Source organism: Centruroides sculpturatus, unplaced genomic scaffold (assembly GCF_000671375.1).
Source record: "Centruroides sculpturatus isolate CEXI.00-Female unplaced genomic scaffold, Cexi_2.0 scaffold646, whole genome shotgun sequence".
Lineage (NCBI taxonomy): Eukaryota > Metazoa > Arthropoda > Arachnida > Scorpiones > Buthidae > Centruroides > Centruroides sculpturatus.
In genome coordinates, this window is record NW_019384827.1 from 115444 (window position 1) to 138468 (window position 23025).

The window sequence follows — 23025 nt, forward strand, 5'->3', positions numbered from 1 at the left end:
AGGCCAGTGTTTCTCGATCAAGGACTAGTAAAGGGCCTGAAAAAATTAGATCTAAGTGATGAGGACCTAATTGTTAAAAAAATCTATGTAGATATTACCAAGATACTGTGCCATTTATAACATAATAAATCTAAAATCGCGTTTTAAATACGCATAGAAACATAATTAAGTTAAGAAGTAGAAGTATTAAAAGTGAATTATTATTAAACGAAGTTTTAATCTTTATTAATTTAAGTCTGACTGCGAAACACAGGTTGAGAAACTGATTCAGGTCATAGTATAAAATTTATAGACTATATAAATTCTATGTTCCATACAGTACGTGTATGCATGTTATATGTAATATAAATCCAATATGTATCTGAAAACAATATTTTTATTTCTAAATAACAAAAATTTATAACAAAATAATAAATTTTTTTACAATATTAACTTTTGGTTTTTCAGTTGTAAACAATTTAACAATGAGTTTCTTTTAAAATAAATATAAATAAATAAAATATTTACAAAATTTAATCAATAAATTTATTTTGTATATATTTATTTATTTTTATAAACTTATCAAAAATAAAATATAGAAAAATATTGCAGTCTTTCCCAAGGATTCATCAATTGATAAATTCAATCTTGTGCAATTTCTGTTACATAAATAGGACTTTTCATTCTTACTAAAGAACTTGAGAAAAATCGAAGACAAACTTCAAGAAACAAAGAATTTCATTTAATAAAAGTAAATAATAATACTTTTTTTATTGTCTTTTTCCCCCTCTTTTCAGAGGCCTTCCAGTAGCTCGCGTACTACACTTTGACAGCTACTGAAACGTTTATTCTATTACGAAAAGAAATCATTGTAGTCTTTCAAAATACATTTTCAATGGAAGAAAATATAATAACATTCATTTATTTATAATCTGAAAACAGTAAATTGTACTTTATTTTGATTAGGAAAATGGCAATGAACGAACGATAATGTAACTATCATCATCATCATCTTTATGATAAAAATAATTAAAAATAAATATTTGACAATTAAATTACATTTTTATATACAATCTTTTAATATATAACTTTTTTACAAAAAATATATGCGTGTGTGTGTGTGTATGTATGTGGATTTACTTAAGTTAAATTCTATAGTTCTTCCTTAGGAAATAAAATAAATAGATAAAAAAAATCCCCAAAAAATTAAATCTTGTTGAATTTTCGAATTGTCACTACCCAAAAATAAAAGTGGACAGAATTTTTGGGGTTTTTGTTTTTTTCTTATAGAATTTGTTATCACACGATGTAATCCTGAGATGGATATTCTTTGAAAGTAATGACGGGAGCAGAACGATAACTGTTTGAGCTTCTTTTAGATTCTTTCTTCAAATTCTTTTTTAATTCTTCTAACAAATTCAAGCAACTGTAATTTAAAGTATTATTTACCGGTTGTTCGTTTAAATAACTCAAAAAATTACTGTATTTTTCGGGCTCGTTGTAGTAAGGTATAGGAATGGTCGACGGAAGAGTCACACTTTCGTTTTCTTTATCAAATTTATTTAAAGGCAACGTGAGATTACTTTGACGTAACAACCAGTAAGTTCTCATTTCACCCTTTCCCTAAATAAATAAATAAAACAGAATTTGAAATATTTTTAAATGGAAATAATTTTATAAAATGCCTACCTTAATGGGTGTTAATCCCCTTTCTTGTAAAATGTATCCTCCCAGTTTGATTAGAATGTTCTTGCAATCTTCGCTAACGTGAATCTTCAAGGCTAAAAGGGGATTGACGATTTTGCTTTAGAAATATTTAAATTTTTTAAAATGCTATTTAAGTATATTTAAATTACCTTCTCCTGTAGATTCCATGCGAGAGGCAGTGTTAACAGTATCACCAAACAAACAGTAACGTGGCATTTTTAGTCCCACGACTCCGGCCACGCATGGACCTATTTAACCATGACAAAGTACATCAACGAATAATAATAAATTAAGCTGTATTATTACGTTAATTATTAAATAATTATACCTGAATGAATTCCGATTCTGAGCTTGAGCCGTTCTCCGGGACGATGGCGAATTTCGAAATTTTTAATGGCAGACAGCAAGTGAATTGCCATAGATGCTATTTGTCCAGCATGTTTGTTACCATTCTTTATGGGTAGGCCGCTGACTACCATATAAGCATCACCAATGGTTTCTACTTTATAAACATCGTAATGTTCGATGATCGAATCGAAACACGTGTACAGATCGTTCAACAAATCGACCACCTACAAAATGGCCGGCTTGTAACTTCACTATTGTTAATTATATATATATATGGAATAGGAACAAAATAACATCTGTAAGTTGAGTATGAATAGAGAAAGTATGAGTAACTACACGTTTATTTATAGCCATTTTTTTCTTCTATATCTCGGATATTTTTACGATCTGTATAACTTAGGCCAGTGTTTCTCGATCAAGGACTAGTAAAGGGCCTGAAAAAATTAGATCTAAGTGATGAGGACCTAATTGTTAAAAAAATCTATGTAGATATTACCAAGATACTGTGCCATTTATAACATAATAAATCTAAAATCGCGTTTTAAATACGCATAGAAACATAATTAAGTTAAGAAGTAGAAGTATTAAAAGTGAATTATTATTAAACGAAGTTTTAATCTTTATTAATTTAAGTCTGACTGCGAAACACAGGTTGAGAAACTGATTCAGGTCATAGTATAAAATTTATAGACTATATAAATTCTATGTTCCATACAGTACGTGTATGCATGTTATATGTAATATAAATCCAATATGTATCTGAAAACAATATTTTTATTTCTAAATAACANTTTACATCAGTCTGTTCGGGTTGCGCTCTTAGTCATATCATAAAGAAGAATACAATAATAATAATAAAGAAAATAGACATTTAATATGACTTTTTATATACAAAAATTTCATATAAGAAATTGAAAAACTGCAAGCAGAATATTGGAATTTCTTTACAAGTGATAATCGATAATCGATTCTTATAAGTTAGTCCTCTATCGAATAGATAAAGAAAAGAAATTTGTATATCATCGAACCATAACACGGCTAATTAAATACACAGATACTAAGTAATTATACATTAATCACTAATGATAACGACGGATTCATCGGGTAATTAAACTAGGTTAGACATTAATTATTCAGGTTATGGCCCGATGAATCCGAAGTTATCATCTGATTCTTAATATATTAAGTTTGGATTTAATTTACTATTTTAATTATTGATTTAATCGATATAATAATATACTTATTTATTTATATCAAGTTATATTTTTTTAATCAAAAGAAGTAAGATTTGCTATACATTTATGTAATTCGTAATAATATTTTTATATGTAAAAATTTAAAACAATTTAAGCGAATTGAAGACGTTGCATTCTATTGTCGATTTTATGTCACCGAAAAATAATTAAATCACTCGATTTTATTCTTAATTTCTTTCGATTTCTCATAACTTTTCATACCCAGAAGTTAAAAGATATTGGTCAGAAAATTCATTTTTTAAATTAACGCATTGAAGGGAACCAGCATCGCCAATATATACCAAATATAGGCCCCAAATACGTTTGCAGATGGCTGAGGAGGTTAAGGCCTCAGCCTAGCGCTGCCCCAATCCCTGATTGAATCCGGGTGGTAAAGAAATCCAGGAATTTTTCTGTTCACCTAGAACTGTGGACCTGACCAAACTTACGATGAACTCGAAAAAAGGTTCTCTTAGCGCCCATAGAGCGAAGAAATTTTTTAAAAAATGTCAACGATCAGTTAGGGTGATAACTAGGGGATAGCCAGGGTACCACCTCGAGCACCAGGTAAAGAGGGGTGTAATTATTTGAATTATTTAAGAGTAGTATCACGCACGACCTGTTTGTTTATTGTTTACTTTTCCTAGAGTGAAATATGACGTGGGTCTACATTAAAATAAGAAAGATCATCCGGCAAATGGCCCACCAGGAAATCGGGAATTTCCAAGTGAGCCGTCCATCACTCGATACGACCGAATGTAAACTTTACACTAGATCTTCTATTTTCGTCAGATTTTCGTATACTAGATCAATGCGATGTAAATAATGATGATAAATTCAATAAATTCATTCGTCCAATACATTCTTCTTTCATATTTCATATACCTTTTGTTGTGTCTATTAAAAATATGCAAACTTTTATGTTAAGAATCCGTATCATTTACGAATTAATACAACTGTAAAATTAAATTAACAACAACTGTGACAAAATCAAATGATCTTGTGTTTTAAGCAATCGATCGATTACTGTAATTCTTAGGAACGTGACTGACGTCTTTCTTGATTAATTAATCGAAACTTGATTGATTCACGTCTAGCGTGACGATCTCGATCGATATCGAAGTTTCGTCACGCAAAATAATTTTCTATTTAAATATAATAAATCTCTAACCGACTCGATTAAAATCAATGTAATTTCTCCATTATCTTAAATTTATATAAGCTATTCTCTAAATTTTAGCAATTCCTTTAAATACAATGAAATAACGTGACTTCCAGAGCAAACCGGAAGTTCTTATATACTTAATCGGGGCCTGCTACCCCTAAGGTTTCTATATTGGGCCTCGTCTTTCATATAACGCCGTTCTCGAGATTAAGGAATGCTTCGATATACTGCTTAAGTACGTATTTATTAAGGAATATACCTTTTTCACAAGATGGCGGATAAAAAGGTAGCGGTTCCAAATACAATACCATAATAACCTTATACTTTAATACAGTAATTTCATTAAATTAAGCAATAAATGTACATTTACTGAATTTATTTACTGTAAAGTAGATTTGAAATTGTATTTTTAAACGAATAACTAAAACGTATAACGAATATTCTATTAATAAAATTTTACGAGATCAGATAAACAACCCACTTCATCCGACAAAATCCACAATTATCATTTGACTGTAAGAGGGGAGAATAATGCACCGAATTATTTCAATGAAATGAAACTAAGGCAATGACGTTTAAATAACCCAAAAAGCGTAAAGAGAAAATGTAAGTAGACCTATATTACAACCTTTATACATAAAAATAATATATACAGGCAAGAAAACTTCCTACCAACAATACAATAGCATTTTTCCGTAAAATAGAAGCGATATTACCCATCTTATATACAAATTATACGAATTTTTGTGTCCACGATTTCGTATACATTTAATTTTTCCCATTTGTTCAGTTGTATCGGTTGTATTTGTATCGGTGGAGCGAAATTTATTCCTTAATTTTCAACCATTTTAATCAAATTACACAACTATACTGAAAGAGTGTTTTATCCTTCCGTTAACACTACTTATTGAAATTTAAATACGCTTCTGGCTGACATTACATGATTCAAAATTGTTAAAATTTAAATAATAAAACCAAATTACCTTTCATTTGGTTATAAATACCGTACACAATATTTGGAAGCGTCACGTATCAATCCTTTGTGCTGTGACGTCATCGTTAAAAAAGTCTAACCCTTCACCCTAGGCAATAAGAACATAAAATACTAGGCTCCCAGAGAGAAAAGGCCCGATTATATTTATAAAAATTACCATAGCCGTTAAAGAATACAAAAATATCAAATATCAAATATATGCTCTCCACCTCAAATTAATACTGTCTTGCCCCTGTACATCATACTTTTCCTGTTTCCTATTTCCTTTTTCTTACAAACTGGATGGTCTTATATAGTTAATCGGGGGCTTCTCCCCCTGAGCTTTTCATATTTAACCTCGAATTTCATCTATCTCACTCCTTTCTCAAGATTACATAAGGACAGACAGCCACTGGAAATTTATAGGTCTGCAATTATACCTATAAACCTCTCCTTTCTATAATTTAAAAATTGAGCCTGCAATTTAAAACTTTTAGCCTAATAATAAAAATCGACTTAATAAAATAACAAAAACAAGAAAAAACTCTGATACCACAAATCCGATAAAATTCTATTGAATAGCAATTCCAAATACGATAGTTGATTCAAATAGCTATTCAGTTATCTAGTATCAATAACAATTCGTTACTATCTACTCGATATCAGTTACCTCCTAACGAGAAATCGAGTAACGAGTAACGAATACTGAGTGCACGAGTATCAAGTTTGTGCATCACCATTGTGTAAATAAATGAAAGTCCTCCCATTTACTGGCTGAAAACACTAAAATTCAAAAATATATGTATATATGTATTATGTATATATAATAGAAATATTGATAAATTCTCAGTCTATCTGTCTTTCCTTAAAATTAAGAAAGACAGACAGGCACACGGACGACGATGGGAATTTACAGGTCTATATATTTTTTTCAAATTGCAGCCCAATTAATTAAACAGCAAATCATCTTACTTTTAGTGTTTTATATTTAAAGAATAAGTTAAAATTTAAGTTAAAAAGTTCGAAATTGATGACGTTATCGTTACTTCGACAGTTGAAATCTTCCTAAGTTGACAGAAAATCGTTAGAATTTTCGAGGAAACAGTTATCTGCCGAATTGTATAGTTACATGGATAATTATTTATGTCAAAAGAACACTATCTTAGAAGGAATTGTGGTCTTTTAGCGATACATTTGCTTCTTATTTTCTCAAAACAGTTTCTATGAGATAAGAAAATGAATGTATTCAAATGAATTTGATACTTCTATCACGTTAACTCCATCGTGAATAATTATATTTTTAAATTTATTTAATTGAAAAAATATGCTTTCCACCTCAAATTAGTTGCTTGCCCCTGTACATCATACTTTTCCTTTAGCAATTGAGTCGTACCAGTCATCTATGTAACTCCGTTGAGGCGATGTAAATACATTTTTAAAATGTAACTCAGGTATTTAAATATTTGAACACGACTGCAATTTAGTTTTTACAATGTTAACTGAGTTTTGGGTCGCCCTATACGATAATGTTTTTAATTGATATTAATGAATATTATACGTTTATTACGTATATTATATAGTTAATTATTGAATAAACCGTACAATAATTTCGTTAATTCTAAAAATTCAAAATTAATGGAAAAAATAAAGTATTATTTTCCAAAAACTCTTGTCAACTCGTTAAGGGGCCATTATAAACAATGCATTAATAACATTTTTGATTCTACATTAATTAATTGCCATTTGTCCTTGATTTTTAATCAATTATCACAGGAAGATTTTCAAGTGTTTTTATGTTCATATCCTTCTACTGTTAGGAGAGAAGAAGAGCATTTTCAAGAACAAGTAATGACACACTTTTGAGATTGCATCACACTTTGCTTCATTGTTATCTTAACGCTTACAAAAATCTTGAATTTTTGTAGTATGTGAGGGAGTATGTACGTCTGTCGTTATCCTATATTAGAAATGACATCTAAAGATGGTGTGTGTGTGTGTTATGTAACTAAAAATCAATTTGATTCGATTTTCTATACTCATCTAAACCTGTTATATGATGTTTTTTATTGTAAAGGCAAAGAATGCTTCTAAAAATACAAACAGCATTCGTGAAATCCCGTTTTTTTTTTACACTCTCCAATCTAAATGTAATCTTTCAATTCGTTTCAGTTGATCTGCAAAAATTCGAAAACAAACGAGCAAATATTTATTGTCGCGATGCCAGGCTGCAATTTTTAATCATTTATTTCATTTAAAATATATGCTCTCCACCTCAAATTAGTAGTGGCTTGCCCCTGTACATCACACTTTTCCTTTAACAATAGAGTCGTGCCAGTCATCTATCTAACTCCTTTTGGGGAGATTTTTGAATTGAATTCACATGATTTCCGGTGTATACTGATAGTTCGTATACAGTTAATCGGGACCTCCTATCCCTAAGGTTTCCATATCTGTTCTCCTTATTTTATCTATCTCACACCGTTCTCGTGATTAAGAAAGAACAGACAGAGAGACAGTGGGAATTTACAGGTCTACAAATTTCAAATTACAACCTAAAAAGATTCTTACTTTGGAAGCATTCTAAGTAGTAAATTTTCTGTTTTCTTCTTTTCTTCTACTAATTGATTCGTTCTTTCTTGAACTAAACTTTCCAAGTTATAAGCGTACTTCTCCATGATTACCATCATATTATCGAATATATTTGGCTTTCTATAGAAGATTAACATAATTAAATTATAATATAAACGATACTAAGAAACTTTAAATTTAATTTTACTTACAATCCCGATTGCATTTCTCTTAATTTAATATTTACGAGTCTAAAATCGGGTCTGTATTCGGGTTCCTCCAACCAACATTCTTCCATACATCGTTTAATATAATCAGCACAGTTTAGAACCTCTATAGGAGGTCTGTACACTTTATTATCGTACTGGCTCGGATTCATTACTCTTTCTACTATACCTAAATGTAATTTTTAATATTTTAATAATTTTTTTCAAGAATTAGTAGCGATTATAAAGCTCTTATTTACATTTTACGGGGGGAGAATCTGGTCCCCACGGTCCAGATCTTCCAATAATTTCGTATAATATTATAGCAAATGAGTACACGTCACCCTTTTGTGTACCCCTGGCTGGTGGATTCATCATTCTTAACAATTCGGGTGCTTGCCAGATGAGACCTAAAGAACTAAATCTGACTGAAGTAAAAATAACTTACAATTTCGCGTAACTATGCTTCATTATTACTTATTAATTAACATAATTAAATTATACTGTAATTAAATATACAAATTAATTACAGATAGTTAGATTAAATTTTATAATTCTTGTACCTTTTTGACGTCTCTGATCCAATAGAGGTGGTAATTCTTGACCCGATTGAAACTCGTGTAATCCAAAATCTGTAATCTGAAGGACCCATCTGCTGTCTACTAGACAATTCGATGATTTAAGATTCCCGTGCGATATAATTTCACTATCGTGAATGTAAATCATTCCCTAAATTAAATAATAAATTAATTATTTAAAGTAATTTATCACAATTCCGGGCTGCAATTTTTAATCATATTCTTAATTAGTTTATTTTAAAATATATGCTCTCCACCTCATTATTATCGACTTGCCCCTGTAAATCATACTTTCCCTGATGACAACGTAGCCATGCCGGTCATCTATATAACTCTGTTCAGGAGAAAAAATTTTTTGAATTGCAATCACGTGACTTCCGTTTCGAACCGGAAATGACGTTAATCAGGGATAAACTTCAGGATAAGAACCAACGCCTAGTATGCTCGAATCCCATTCTCCTCTATACAATTTCCTATTTATTCTTCTATGTTTATATATCAAACTAAACATTTTCTCATACTCGTTATTAATTTATATTTGTCTAACTCGAACAAATTCATTTATTAAATATAATTTAATGACTATATTATTTGTTTATATAGATTCGAATGATATAAATCATTCAAAATATCTATAAACGTCACCATTTATTTTTATAATAAACATCGAAATTTAATATTTTTAAGTAAATAATCAAAGGCTTCCCCCCTTCAATCGTCATCAATTTATTTAGAATATAAAATTCAATTAAATTTATTATATTTGTATAAATATAAACTGTTAATACTTAGTTAAAATTAAGTATATCACTTTATCTTCTTATAAAAAAATTATTTATTAATAAAATTTAGGAATTTATATTTTTAAAGGAATGAAAGTAAACCCAAAGAAAAATGTATTTTCTTCAGAAATTAAGGTGGAAAAATAACAAAAAAACATTAAATAAAAATAAATAAATTACGTTCTTTACTCGAGTGAAGCTGAGAAAGTAGAAGAAGATTAGAAAAAAAAGGGGAGGAATATTGAGTAATACAAATGACACTCAGAAATCATGCGATATTCTAGAGAACAAGAGGGACAATTATCTATATTCTGCTTTTATCAATAGCTCTTTGATAAATGCTATCTTTTAATTATTTATCCTCTTAGATAACAAAGTTTCTTCTCTATAAAAAACAACTTTCTTCTCTTTCTCTCTCCTCTCTCTTCTCTCTTTTTCTTTAGATAAGCGAGAGCAATTTTTCATCATCATTTTTTCTGCACACTTCTTACACATTAATAACAATTTTTTTTTTATCTTTAAACATTAATTTAAAAATAAATACAATATAAAAATGTTATTATATGTATAGAATGGCCCAAAAATCAGTTTATAGAATTAAGGGAATTTTTTTAAAATTTTAGTTAACTAACTTTTTAGCCATTTCTATAAATTAAAAGATATTAAAATAAAATTACCTTTATTAAATCTGATACGAGTGATGCTACAAATACATTATCTAAATCTAAGTCTTCGTTTCTCAATACTTCCTACAAATAGTAATAATAATAATAAATTTAAAATAATAATTTTCTAATATTTCTTTACAATTTAATAATTTTTTTTAACAAATATTTATTCAATTTATTTTATTTCTAAAGCGAGTAAAATTGAATATGTCGATATTCTTTTTAATTATGATATTTACTAAAGAATATGTAAGGTTTCTATTGTAAAACTGCTAAATGTCACGATCCGAGAATTCATTTTTAGAAACGTTTACTTACAAACAGTTTGATTTTAAAAGGAAAATATATTTAAAACTAAACATTTATAAGATTTCAGTACGAACCGTACGTGACAAATAATTGTCACATCACACGAATCACTTGTTTCCTTCGAACTTTTATGTTTTAGAATCGTAACTTTTTAATGTAAAGACGATTAACGGAATTTTAAGTGTCTTTTTTTGTATTTTAAACTATTATAAAACAACAAAAAACATACTTTTTCAGGGTTTTATAAAAAAAATTGTAAATGCTAATAACGAGTAAAATCGTCAAGTCCGACCCTACTGGAGATACGACACACGATCCTCTTTATCTCCTCACTCCGTCGATCTTTAACCACCAAAATTTAATAGCATAAATTCCCCTAATATACAAACCTCCCTGAAAAATTTCAGAAATTATTGACAAAAAGCACAGGAGTTATTAAGCTTGAAAGAGGGTAAACAAAGTCGTGCCCTCATACAAACATCTATACGTATAGAAAAAAAGCTGGAATTTTTTTTTGCATTTCTCGACGTTTGAAGGTTTCCGAGTCCAAAAATATAAAACCTTGGGGTCATTTTTTTAAACAGATGGTCATACTTTTCCTATGTTGTATATAAAACAGCCGGGAAAGTAAGAATGGGTCACCTTCATACAAACACACAAAAAACAAATTTATGCAAATTTGCAATTTGCATAACAAACTCCTAATCAATATAACGTTAAGGAACCGAAATCTAAACGTCACTAATGACATATAACTAAGAATTTTCACTTAAAACTTTCGATTGGATTTAAATCTTTACAAGTAGGTCAACGACGTTTCTTAGTATCAATCTATAAATGATAAATAGTAACGAGAACGTTTCTTTTATCGGATTACCGATCGATAAAGGTGATAAGCGGTTCAAATTATGTCGAAATTGTCACCAAATTACCGTTATATTGTCTACTAAATTTATCAAATGTAAAAGAATTAATGCCATAGTTTCGTCTGTCTATCCGTAAATTATGTATAGAAGATTTAAAAATTGGGAACGAATCCAATAATCTCGATAAGTATCGTTAAGAAAACTCGATGAAGGTTTATGTCCTATGCAAATTAGCCAAAGAAATAATTTGAGAAAACACATGAGAATGCCATGAGTTTAAACTATTTGTATATTTAAATTAGTTACTTTTATAAAGAGGTTCAATGAATTCATTAAACTTCTCATAAATATAGTTAAATGTGTTGNAAATTAAGGTGGAAAAATAACAAAAAAACATTAAATAAAAATAAATAAATTACGTTCTTTACTCGAGTGAAGCTGAGAAAGTAGAAGAAGATTAGAAAAAAAAGGGGAGGAATATTGAGTAATACAAATGACACTCAGAAATCATGCGATATTCTAGAGAACAAGAGGGACAATTATCTATATTCTGCTTTTATCAATAGCTCTTTGATAAATGCTATCTTTTAATTATTTATCCTCTTAGATAACAAAGTTTCTTCTCTATAAAAAACAACTTTCTTCTCTTTCTCTCTCCTCTCTCTTCTCTCTTTTTCTTTAGATAAGCGAGAGCAATTTTTCATCATCATTTTTTCTGCACACTTCTTACACATTAATAACAATTTTTTTTTATCTTTAAACATTAATTTAAAAATAAATACAATATTAGTTGCTTGCCCCTGTACATCATACTTTTCCTTTAAGAATANAAATTTTAGTTAACTAACTTTTTAGCCATTTCTATAAATTAAAAGATATTAAAATAAAATTACCTTTATTAAATCTGATACGAGTGATGCTACAAATACATTATCTAAATCCAAGTCTTCGTTTCTCAATACTTCCTACAAATAGTAATAATAATAATAAATTTAAAAATAATAATTTTCTAATATTTCTTTACAATTTAATAATTTTTTTTAACAAATATTTATTCAATTTATTTTATTTCTAAAGCGAGTAAAATTGAATATGTCGATATTCTTTTTAATTATGATATTTACTAAAGAATATGTAAGGTTTCTATTGTAAAACTGCTAAATGTCACGATCCGAGAATTCATTTTTAGAAACGTTTACTTACAAACAGTTTGATTTTAAAAGGAAAATATATTTAAAACTAAACATTTATAAGATTTCAGTACGAACCGTACGTGACAAATAATTGTCACATCACACGAATCACTTGTTTCCTTCGAACTTTTATGTTTTAGAATCGTAACTTTTTAATGTAAAGACGATTAACGGAATTTTAAGTGTCTTTTTTTGTATTTTAAACTATTATAAAACAACAAAAAACATACTTTTTCAGGGTTTTATAAAAAAAATTGTAAATGCTAATAACGAGTAAAATCGTCAAGTCCGACCCTACTGGAGATACGACACACGATCCTCTTTATCTCCTCACTCCGTCGATCTTTAACCACCAAAATTTAATAGCATAAATTCCCCTAATATACAAACCTCCCTGAAAAATTTCAGAAATTATTGACAAAAAGCACAGGAGTTATTAAGCTTGAAAGAGGGTAAACAAAGTCGTGCCCTCATACAAACATCTATACGTATAGAAAAAAAGCTGGAATTTTTTTTTGCATTTCTCGACGTTTGAAGGTTTCCGAGTCCAAAAATATAAAACCTTGGGGTCATTTTTTTAAACAGATGGTCATACTTTTCCTATGTTGTATATAAAACAGCCGGGAAAGTAAGAATGGGTCACCTTCATACAAACACACAAAAAACAAATTTATGCAAATTTGCAATTTGCATAACAAACTCCTAATCAATATAACGTTAAGGAACCGAAATCTAAACGTCACTAATGACATATAACTAAGAATTTTCACTTAAAACTTTCGATTGGATTTAAATCTTTACAAGTAGGTCAACGACGTTTCTTAGTATCAATCTATAAATGATAAATAGTAACGAGAACGTTTCTTTTATCGGATTACCGATCGATAAAGGTGATAAGCGGTTCAAATTATGTCGAAATTGTCACCAAATTACCGTTATATTGTCTACTAAATTTATCAAATGTAAAAGAATTAATGCCATAGTTTCGTCTGTCTATCCGTAAATTATGTATAGAAGATTTAAAAATTGGGAACGAATCCAATAATCTCGATAAGTATCGTTAAGAAAACTCGATGAAGGTTTATGTCCTATGCAAATTAGCCAAAGAAATAATTTGAGAAAACACATGAGAATGCCATGAGTTTAAACTATTTGTATATTTAAATTAGTTACTTTTATAAAGAGGTTCAATGAATTCATTAAACTTCTCATAAATATAGTTAAATGTGTTGCTTGATTTAAAGATTCTTTTACCTTGGAAACACTGAATTAATTCATAATAAGAAAAAATATCCAGCAACGAGTTGCTTAACTTTCCTGGCAATATTTAAGATTTAATGGCATTATCTAATACGATATTTTACTTTTAAAAATTTTCTATAGCTTTAATTATTATAAAATAGCTAAAAGGTTAATTTTTAAGTTAAGAGGTGGGTTTTATAAAACATTGTAAATGCTAACAATGAGTAAAATCGTCATTAAGTTTGACTCTACTGGAACCTCCTTTATCTCTCTACCTCCTTGACCTTTAACCTTCAAAATTTAATAGCATCGATCCCCCTAATACACAAACCCCCCTGCAAAATGTCAGAAATTTTCGACAAAAAGCACGGGAGTTATTAAGCTTCAAAGAGCGTAAACAAAATCGTGACCCCCTAACACTAACATCAATACAGACAGGAAAAAAAACCCGAATTTTTATGCATTTTTCGACGTTTCAAGGAAAAATGTAAAAATCTTGGGGAAATTTCTTGACCGATGGCAATACTTTCCCTCTGTTATATATAACAGAGCCGGGACAGTAACCAGATTTATCTTCTAAGTCTGCATCTTTATAATGCATTGTTTTATTTATTAATTCGTAAATTATTTTCTTTCTAAACTTAAAATCCAGTTATAAAAATTATTATGTTAATTATAAATTTAATTTATATTGTTAGTGTATCTAATGAGCATTATTAGCATTTTTTTTATTCTTTCTGCCTAATAAACTTAGAAGTAAAAAGAATTAAATGCCCTCTATGTCCTTACGGTTTTACATATGTGTTTCTATATTGTCTACTTGGATCTTATTTATTAATAGGACCAGTGTAATAAGGTCCAAGTAGACAATATAGAAACACATAAAGGGCATTTCTGTCCATGTCCATCGTGAGTTCCGCCAGTTCCCGGATATGTCGGAGAAGTGTTTGACATATCCGGGACAGACCATTTACAAAGAATTTTCTTTTCTACATTTCTCAATTTTTCATGTAAGTCCTACATCAGTCAAGATTGAACTAGATCCCATTGAATTGGGGGGGGAATGAATGTTTCGATTAAATTTAATTTGTTTTGTTTATTTCATAAGATTAAGATTAAATTTTTCATTCAGACCTAATGCTGATTATGTGTTATGTTGTTAGAAATCAATAATGAAGTATTTTCTCCCTTTTTGGGGGGCTCTTTCTGCCTCGTGAGCAGTCAGAGTGTCCTTTTTTTTCAATCAGAAAGTGTCTTTTTTTCCATTTCCATAGTGGATTCGGCTAGAGATAAGGGACGAGACCCAAAATATTTAAAACAGACAGTTCATTAAAAATTCCTGGAGAGTCCTGAAGGGGAATCCGGAGTCGATCGCGGATCCCCCTTCTATCATCCGAAAGAATGAAATATCGAGTGGAGAAACGTGAGAAATTAAGATTATGTAAGGAGGTCGAGAAAAATAGTTAAAAAGTGGGACGAGAAATTAGAAGAAACACTAATTATCTTCCAAAAATAAAAAGAAAAAAGAAACCTAATCCGTCGTTTAAGAAAACAATACAGTATACGAAACACAAGTTATAAATTCTTATTTATATCCTGATATATAAACATAAAAAGAGAAAATATTATAAATATTCAAATTGTTAAAAAAACGATTATTTAATATGACATCGTCACAATACTCTTAAGTTTAGTAGCGTATTGTCCTCATACTTTTCCAGTTAACAATGAAGTCGTGCCTGTCATGTATCTAAACTTCGTTCGGGGGAAAATTTATGAATTGAAATCACATGATTTCTGGTCTAAATCGGAAGTTCTTATATAGTTAATCGAGTTGCTTAACTTTTCCTTTTTTCCTCTGTTATATCTAAAACATCCGGCAAAGTACGAAAGCAAGTGAATTCTGTAAATCACGAAGAATTTTTAAAATGTTTCACTAGAAATTTATAGGAATTTTTTTAAAATTTCTGAACAGAAATTAAATCCGAATATCTCTTTGTACGAACAAAAAAAAATATCTTCAAGATCTAATTACCCACATCGAATATCTTTACCTTTAATGGAAAGTGATGAGTCTCGTAATCAATTGATGATAGAAGAAAGTCTTACATAACATTTTTTCTTTGTTGTAATTCTGCAGAATAAAATTAATTAACCCGCAGATAATGTCCAGTGTTAAACCATTTTAAATTGAATCTATTTACGCTAGGATTAAGGTCACGTTGTAGGAATCGAGAATTCAAAAATTAATTTAAAAAATCTTTAAAAAAATTCAAATTATAAATTAAATTTTTTATGTTATAAAACAGTCGAATAATGCAGAGTGGTCCAAAAATCGGTTAACGAAAAATTTGAATTAATTAACGAGCATTTTTGATATATTTCTATCCACCCATCAAAGGGGGGGCAGCCAACCGTGGCACGCGAACTGCTTTTAATGGCATACAATACAGAAAAAAGGAAAACCGAGAGGCAAAAAAATTCACTTATAAATATTACATTCATAATTAATTCGCTGACAATTCGAAACATATTCCACCCATTTTACTTTTATTGAAATTCCATTTACTGTGTTTACATTTACTTAAAAGTTTTCTTCGAAAGCATCCCCCACACAAAGCATTATAAAAGCAATACGTGTTGCATGGTCTCGTATAACACAGTAAAAATGTAATCTATAAGTATTATATCTTCTGTGACAAATTCATCATTCTTCCATACTTGTTTATTGCTATTAACAATTGACTAAAGAACTGTACCAGATAAATATATATATATATGTGTGTGAGCATTGTTTCTAGTCAATTTTTCATATAAAAAAATGAAAATCCAGCAATGAGTTGCTTAACTTTCCAGGCAACATTTGGTGGCTCCATCTGTTATCACATTTTAAATTAATTAATGATTGAGTTATCTAAAACAGAATTTTTTTTTTACTGTTTTTCTTGTATTTAAATCTACTCCTTAAAGCTATTTTCTACCGAAAAAATCCCTTAATTACGAACAAAATTACCGTATTAATTTATTCGATAAATTTTAATAGTTCTTAATTCTGTCAAATTTTACATTATGTTTAAAGTTTATATTCATAAAAATTGCATTTATTCAATTTATTTCCTTTATTTTAATTTACTTAATTACACTTTTTCNCTGTAAAATACAATAAATGAATAAAATAAAAATGAAAGTTTTATATAAACTTTGTTTGTATTCTTATACAAAAAAATAAATAGAATCTTACTGGGAGAAGATGAACATTTTTCGTCTTTAAATCCACAAAGAGGTTCGCCTTTAGGGGGTCCTTTACCAAACCAATTAATATTTCTTCTCAGATGAATAGTCTAAATTATAATTATCATTGCTATTTAAAGTCAGTGTCATTAAACTTCAATAAATAAACTTAAAAAAAGTTACTTTCTATTAATATATAAATCATTCTATCAAATGTTTTTTTTTATTGTGCACTTCTAATACTAACACGTTCTAAAATTCGATGTAGTTTTTAATATATAGGATGACTCAAAAGTCATTTAACCATGTTTTAGTTATATTTAAAAGTACTGTATTTAATTAAACATTGTAGAGACAATTTAGAACTTACAATGGTCAATCGACTTTTGGTCCACCCATTATTTTAATATAGAGATGATTTCTCTTCCCTGTTTTTAAATGGATAATATATTTTAGAAATGTGTGTATATAATTTAAATGAAATACTTAAAATACGTAAATTAATGAAGGATACGATTAATTTTTAAATTTATTTCATTTCAAATATATGCTCTCCATCTCAAATTAGTAATGGTTTGCCCCTGTAAATCATACTTTTCCTGATAACAACAGAGTCGTGCCGGTCATCCGTTCTGGGGAATATTTTTGAATTGAAATCACGTGAATTCCGATCTATACAGGAAGTCGTATATAGTTATTCTCGTATTTCATCTATCTAATTTTCAAATTACAGCCCAATGTATTGTTTCTTTTGAGAATTTCTTGTAAATTTTCGTCTAAAGGTCACTTTCTTTCCAATTATCTTCTTTCAAATGTTGATCAGTTTCTTTTCTTTTCTCCTAACTAAACACTAAATCTTTAATAACGATTTCACTATTTTTTTTATTACATACAACACACAATAATCCTTAATAATGATTTAAAAGCAATTATTTTTCTAATTGATGTAATGAAATTTTTATATACTAGCTATATTGTTAAGTAATAAGACTTGGAATTTTTGTATTTACCTAAGAATATCGGATTTTTTTTTTAGAATTGTTTTCTCAATTATAATGTAAACGTGTGAATCAGTAAATACAACTAGACGAGCGTAAAACTAGGAAAGTTGAAGTTAAGAGTGAGTGATGTTTCACGCTCGTTTGATAGTCAGACAGACACTAAATCTGTATATAAAAATGTCACAATGTGATGCAATCGACGATTCGGCAATGGCTGTAAATAGAAGGAAATGAGGCGAAGATCAATGAAACAGAAGTTTCGGACAATTCTCTTCATTTAAAACCTCCGGACGACGACCAGTCCGGAGGTTTTGCCTGTAAACAATCGCTGATTGGTTACAGGCAAAACGTTAGTGTTAATTGTAACCAATTAACGATAAGAATGTATATTTTATCCATTTTCTCTAATTTATAAACATTTTGATTACGCTTTGAATGAATTTTTAAATAAATTATCAAATTTTAAAACATTTTACAACAAGTAAATCGCCAATTACTTTATCGTATAATGTCACAACTAAATAACTAAAGGTTGGAAAATGCTGTTAGAGCCATAATTGTTTTCGTGTCTCATTTCTCTAATCTAAAATTAAATATATTATAAATTTGATAATTAATAAAATAATTAAAAAAATGTTTTAAATATAAAAAGGAATCTTTACTCTTATTAATTCTTTTCGAATACATCTAGTAAGATCGACACTTTTTTTATAAACATGGCGCAAATATACGACATTTCCTTTATAAAATCCAATTTTTGCTAAAGTACGTCCTGTAATGGGATCCTGATTTGTGGGATCTGAAAGGGCGCTACATTTATTCTCGTTCAATCCTTGTACCTAAATATACAAACAAATTTATGAAGGGATTACTTTAATTTCCCTATTGGTAACTTTCAAATCCCTTGTGGTTACACGTTTCCAGTAAGATAAACTCTTATAAAATAAAAGGTTTGGAAAGCATTAACTTTAAGAGATACTTACGTTGATATTCTGTTTAAAATTCTGTAAAGCATCGTCCGAATTAGTTTTTAATAAAACAACATCTTTAACATCGACTTTCCATAGTAAACAAGCTAATTTTAATTCGTATCGATAATGTCTAAAATAAGAAAAAAAATTTAATTTCTATCAGGGAAAAATATATGTATATATATAAGATTAATTTTAATTTAATTTAGTTTTAATTCCTATAAAATAAATGAATAAATAAATTTGATATAGTGCTTACCGAAATGCGAACGTTCCGGCAATGACTATGATGGAAATGCATATCGAACACATAATTATAACTTTTAACCCTGTAAATTGAACAATAAATTATTTATTTGATAACAAGGTTAATAAATAAAATCAAAAGAATGCAGCCATTTTAATTTATTCTCTCTCTCTCTCTCTCTTCTACAACTTCTCCTCCTCATCCTCCGCATCCTTTTCTCCATTCTCAATTTGTGAGATAAAGCTTGGCATCAGTTATAAATTAAGATAAAAGTTACTTTAAAAATGAGGTTGTCGACTGAAATCTATAATTTGAAACTAACTCAAATTACGTAATAAAATAATACTAAATTAATTTTGCTTGTAGTTTGCATCCCATTGCTACGTTACATTCAACAAAATATTATTTTTATTATTGTATTTTGCCTATAAATTTTTATGACATATTAATATTTACTTATTAAAAATAAAATTAAACTTTATATTTTATAACATTTATTAAAACATAAATCAAAAAAATTTATATAAAATTGTGTAAACAAGAAAATTCTCAACGGTGTATTATTATTTTTTTTTGAAAATCAATTTTAAAGATGCCAAACACACGACGAGATTTATATATTTTTTATACAACTGTAAAATACAATAAATGAATAAAATAAAAATGAAAGTTTTATATAAACTTTGTTTGTATTCTTATACAAAAAAATAAATAGAATCTTACTGGGAGAAGATGAACATTTTTCGTCTTTAAATCCACAAAGAGGTTCGCCTTTAGGGGGTCCTTTACCAAACCAATTAATATTTCTTCTCAGATGAATAGTCTAAATTATAATTATCATTGCTATTTAAAGTCAGTGTCATTAAACTTCAATAAATAAACTTAAAAAAAGTTACTTTCTATTAATATATAAATCATTCTATCAAATGTTTTTTTTTATTGTGCACTTCTAATACTAACACGTTCTAAAATTCGATGTAGTTTTTAATATATAGGATGACTCAAAAGTCATTTAACCATGTTTTAGTTATATTTAAAAGTACTGTATTTAATTAAACATTGTAGAGACAATTTAGAACTTACAATGGTCAATCGACTTTTGGTCCACCCATTATTNACTTTATACGTTATTATTTATATAGTCTAGCTCTAAAGATTATAAACATAAGTATATAACTAGTGACATAACATATATACATTACTTTACCTATCTTGGTTGCTATGCCTTGACTCTGGTCCGGCATAGTACACAGCCACCGGTTTAACCGAGTATTACCCACTGAACCCAACACAATAATAATAATAATAAAATGTTTAGATATATGGAAACCCAAAAGTCAGTTAACCTATAAATTGAAATAACAATACGTTAAAATACATCTTGGTTAATTGACTTTTGGACCACCCTGCAGAAATTTATCGAGTGTTTTTTTTATTTTAAAAGAGAAAAATTGATCCAAAACAATAGCCTTCAGTTCTTCAATGCATTATTACAGTCGACCTCCCTATAACACTGTTGATAATTCCGTTTTATATGAAATCCATGTTGTACGAGTCACTTAGATTTTACAAATACGTGAGCCGTTCACAGCCTGGCACACGTATTTGTAAAAGCTAAGTGACTCGTACAACATGGAATTCATATAAAACGGGATTATCAACAGTGTTATAGGGGGGTCGACTGGTATTCTGTTAATCACATTAATGTTTTAACATTATTATCAAAAAGTTAATTTATAAAATTAAAAATAATTATAAATTAATTTTTANTTGTGCATATATATATATGTGTGTGTGTGCATACCAGTTCCGATCCCCAGAAAATGTCCTTTCGACCCTAGATGATCGAATCAATTACGTTGGGAATCCTGGTGTAGTCTACATAATAACGAGCAATTATGTATTGTGACATCGTCACAATTCCTGGCTGCAATTTTTAATTTATTTAATTTAAAATATATGCTCTCCATCTCAAATTAGTAGTGGCTTGCCCCTGTACATCATACTTTCCCTGACAACAACAGAGTCATGCTTATCATCTATGGTAAAATTTCTGAATTGAAATCACGAAGCAAATCGAAAGTTTGTATATAGTTAATCGGTGTGGCCTCCTTCCTTAAGCTTTTTAATATCCAATCTCGACTTTCATCTATCTAATATTGTTCCCGAGATTAAGGATAGATAGACAGATAATAGAGGGAATTTATAGGTCTACAATTTTTTTTTTCAAATTACAGCACAATTAACTAACACTAAAGGGATTAGTTCCTTAATATACACACTAAATGATTGATACTTACTATCGTAGCGACGTAATAATAATTTTTTGATAATAGCCTCTCCGTCGTATTCCGATCCTCCTTCGGCCAGTACGTCTGTCAGTCCTCGAGCGTAAAGCAATAAAGCATCGTAAGCGAAACCGCTAAATATCGGTACCTACAATTATTAAAAATAAANCTCAATTATAATGTAAACGTGTGAATCAGTAAATACAACTAGACGAGCGTAAAACTAGGAAAGTTGAAGTTAAGAGTGAGTGATGTTTCACGCTCGTTTGATAGTCAGACAGACACTAAATCTGTATATAAAAATGTCACAATGTGATGCAATCGACGATTCGGCAATGGCTGTAAATAGAAGGAAATGAGGCGAAGATCAATGAAACAGAAGTTTCGGACAATTCTCTTCATTTAAAACCTCCGGACGACGACCAGTCCGGAGGTTTTGCCTGTAAACAATCGCTGATTGGTTACAGGCAAAACGTTAGTGTTAATTGTAACCAATTAACGATAAGAATGTATATTTTATCTATTTTCTCTAATTTATAAACATTTTGATTACGCTTTGAATGAATTTTTAAATAAATTATCAAATTTTAAAACATTTTACAACAAGTAAATCGCCAATTACTTTATCGTATAATGTCACAACTAAATAACTAAAGGTTGGAAAATGCTGTTAGAGCCATAATTTAAATATTAATAGAAATTAAACTTAATTAATTAAATTTAATTTAAATATATTTAATAATTAAACTTATTAAATTAAGTTTCCAGAATGGAAAAATGAGTTTACTCAAATTTAGAGATAATTTTTAAATACGTTAATGGAAAAAATATGGATATTAAAGAGCAAAAATGTATTCTTACGGGCAAATTTTGTTGATCGTCATTGGTGAAATGAGCAACTGGTTGCATGCTTTTAAATAAATGAATGGCATCGTGAGGCAATTTCAATTTGGTCTTGTTAAAAACGGCCAAAACTGTGTAATTGCCTTCCGTATCTCCATTTTCGTCCATCATCACACTAAAACCAAGAATACCTGAAAAAACACTCGTTTAGATCGATAGAAACTAGTTACAATGACTGGAAACGTTTATATCACCTTAGTTCTTTCTTCATACGATATTTAAATTTAATATTTTATGCATTTAAGTGTAGGAGAAGAGACAAATTTACCTTTAAATCTCTACAAATTTACTTGTACTTGCCATTGATTTCTGTTAATTGTCACTTATCATACACACACACACACATGTATATATATATAGGGGAGAACGGGGCAACTTCGGCATGTGGGGCAAGTTTGTCAAGCGCTTTTTTTTAAAAACAAATTAAAAGGAGACTTTGGTTATAGGTTAGGCAGTTGAGTTTTATTGGTGGCTTGTTGAGTGTAGTGTTTTTATTGTTCTCCAACAAGCGTAGTTGAATTATCAAGCAAATTTTCATTTTCGTTCAATTCCATATAATATTTTT

General features: G+C 28.9%; 1 protein-coding gene across 1 annotated transcript in view; it reads right to left on the bottom strand.

Moving 5' to 3' along the window:
* Positions 1-1255: 1255 nt before the first annotated feature.
* Positions 1256-23025, bottom strand: part of LOC111630033 (guanylate cyclase 32E-like) — an 81624-nt gene continuing 59854 nt past the window's right edge. The window contains exons 4-18 of the mRNA XM_023374035.1: positions 22419-22591; positions 19993-20092; positions 19282-19351; positions 19035-19152; positions 18714-18890; positions 12278-12349; positions 8745-8910; positions 8442-8591; positions 8188-8371; positions 7976-8116; positions 5151-5265; positions 2015-2258; positions 1836-1934; positions 1669-1760; positions 1256-1602 (exon numbers count right to left, since the gene is read on the bottom strand). Coding sequence (XP_023229803.1) covers positions 1279-1602; positions 1669-1760; positions 1836-1934; positions 2015-2258; positions 5151-5265; positions 7976-8116; positions 8188-8371; positions 8442-8591; positions 8745-8910; positions 12278-12349; positions 18714-18890; positions 19035-19152; positions 19282-19351; positions 19993-20092; positions 22419-22591 — 2225 coding nt within the window. The 3' untranslated portion in view covers positions 1256-1278. The remainder of the gene's footprint in view (positions 1603-1668; positions 1761-1835; positions 1935-2014; positions 2259-5150; positions 5266-7975; positions 8117-8187; positions 8372-8441; positions 8592-8744; positions 8911-12277; positions 12350-18713; positions 18891-19034; positions 19153-19281; positions 19352-19992; positions 20093-22418; positions 22592-23025) is intronic.